This window comes from Micropterus salmoides, unplaced genomic scaffold, assembly GCF_014851395.1.
Source record: "Micropterus salmoides isolate LMB-PRFRI ecotype aquatic unplaced genomic scaffold, ASM1485139v1 Ms_hic_scaffold_4036, whole genome shotgun sequence".
In the NCBI taxonomy this organism is placed as follows: domain Eukaryota; kingdom Metazoa; phylum Chordata; class Actinopteri; order Centrarchiformes; family Centrarchidae; genus Micropterus; species Micropterus salmoides.
Window position 1 is genome coordinate 1 of NW_024043414.1, and position 2,434 is coordinate 2,434.

At 41.3% G+C, this 2,434-nt stretch overlaps 1 protein-coding gene across 1 annotated transcript; it reads left to right on the plus strand.

Annotated features, from left to right (window-relative positions):
* Positions 1–11: 11 nt before the first annotated feature.
* Positions 12–1,907, plus strand: LOC119887178 (cytosolic 5'-nucleotidase 1A-like; the record flags this gene model as incomplete). Its single annotated transcript, XM_038698083.1, is given in 4 exon segments — positions 12–91; positions 533–655; positions 761–945; positions 1,603–1,907. Coding segments are annotated over 4 exon segments (693 nt in total), but the record flags the coding sequence as incomplete, so codon positions are not given.
* Between the last annotated feature and the right edge of the window lie 527 nt (positions 1,908–2,434).

Sequence of the window (2,434 nt, forward strand, 5' to 3'; positions counted from 1 at the left end):
TACCCCAACAGCGAGGAGCTATTTGATGTTGTGCTCATGACTAACCAGGCACACGATGACCAAAGACTCATCAAAACCATCAAGCATCACCGTGAGTTACTAAGATACATTGAAATTAAAAATGAATGTGGCAATATATCCTTTAAAATATCCTTTTATCTGGTGTTTCACTAGCAAGGACCTCTCTCAACAGATATGGTGAAATGATTTATTGATGAATAGACATTCAAAAGTGTTGTGGGGAAGCTACGATAGGAAAGTCTGCCGTAGTACCCGGGCACGACGGTCACCCCTGTAACACTATGGAGAGGAAGAAGGACATTTAACTTCACCAGCATTTATCTTTCTTCGTCATATAAACAGAAATACACAGACAACAGAACTATGAGTGATGTATTATAAAATGAAACCAAACGTCACGAGTGAATCATATGATCTTTTTAGGAGATTCATTCACAACATTGACTCCTGCATACCTTCAGTTTCGTGCACATCAGCTGTTCACTAAACCTTTGATTCCTCCTCTCTGCAGAGTTGTACATTGAAGGCTACCGTTTGAAAGGAGAAAATATTCCCATAAGCGACTTGAAGGCCTGCCACATTAACCTATACCTGTCTGATGATCCAGTCAGGGTTCGACAAGTTCTGGAGGCAGGTCAGTACAAAGAGAGAGAAGCTACATATTACTGAGAAGCTGTAACACTAAGAAGGCAAATGACAGATGTATTGATACAAACCTGATTTTGAATTATACGTTCAGGTATAGCAGCAGCCACCATGGTCCCCCCAAAGGAGATCACAGAGGTGTCTCAGACTGAGCTGCGTGTTGTCTTTGACGGTGACGGGGTCCTCTTCTCTGATGAGTCTGAGCGCATTTTCCAGGAAGGAGCACTGGCCCAGTACTTAGAGCACGAGAAGACACACGAGAACCAGCCTCTGAACCCTGTACAGTATACACAGTGACAGTTATTAGCATCACACTGCTGTTTAAGATGTAGGGCATTTTGTACCTTCAGTGAAAGGATAGTTCAGGTTTACTACAACTTACCCACTCCAACTCTTATTTTTGTATGTTTGACCGTCATTTCTATCACTTAAATAAAATTGTTGAGCAAGTAATTTATGAGATGGGAAACATGTTTTCATCTTTACAAAAACATCAGACAGAACAAGAAACAAGTGGCGAAACGATCAGACTGACTGTTAACACGTCAGATCATCAAAAGAACTTCAATGGCAGCTAAAACTGAAAGCGAACACACCTGAAACGTCAGCAGCAACCCCAAACTGTGTGTGTAGCTACATTAAAGTATAGGAGGTCAAAGATGAACAAGGGATTTGGTCTGTAAACATGGTTCATATTTTTAGCTTTTCTCTTGGAAATAAATTAGTTTTGAACCGGTCTGATTTTTTTTCATGTCACCTCATTTCCAGATCTCCGGAACTATCTTGGTAATTAAAATATTAGTAGGAATGGTGGTCAATAAAGTAAACTCTGCATAAAGAGCACGGAGGCCCAGATTCTAATAATTACATACTTGATTTGTAATGTGTAATGAGCCACATATAAGGCTTACTCTGTCTGCATTTGTCTTTCTGCAGGGACCACTGAAAGGTTTCCTGGAGGCGTTAGGAAAGCTGCAGAAGAAGTTTTCTGACAAATGCAAGGACTGCCCCATCAAGACCTACATGGTGACAGCTCGCGACTCAGTCATGGCTGGTCCCAGAGCCCTGAAAACTGTGCAATCATGGGATCTGGAGATGAATGAGTCTTTCTTACTGAAAGGGGAACCCAAGGGCCCCACGCTGGAGAAGATCAGGCCACACATTTTCCTTGATGACCAGATGAGACATGTGAATGGGGCAGCAGAAGTGGGGACAGTGGCGTGCCATGTGCCCTATGGGATTTGTAACCATGGTTAAAATAACCTTTAAACAAATGAAATCTTAAATAACAAATAATTCATTTGATGTAAGCTAGTGCCGTGAGTGGGCCGATACTCACAGTTACACAATGGCAGAAAATGTGTTGTGCTTTTATGCGTGTCTATAATCATATCTCTATATATCCACTATTGTGTACTTATACTCATCCTCTGAATTATTATACTATTCACTGTACCATGCTGTTGTTTCGGTCAGAGGGGTTTCTCTGGAATCGTTTTCTTGGTCTCTGTAGCTTGCAGATAGAATTTTCTCTCAGTGCTGAGAAAGTCTCCTCTATTAATGAAACGTGTGACACTGTATTCAAGTGTTAATGCACTCCTCTCCTCGGGGCCAGAAGCTCTATGCTGACCTCTGACCCAGCTGAATCTATCCTTTGTCTATGTCTCATGTTAATAAATAAACCAAAGACAACTGTTTTGCTGTAAATCATTTATTTGTACATTTCCTCTTTGGCGTACTGTGACTTTTGATGCACTTTCACAGGCTG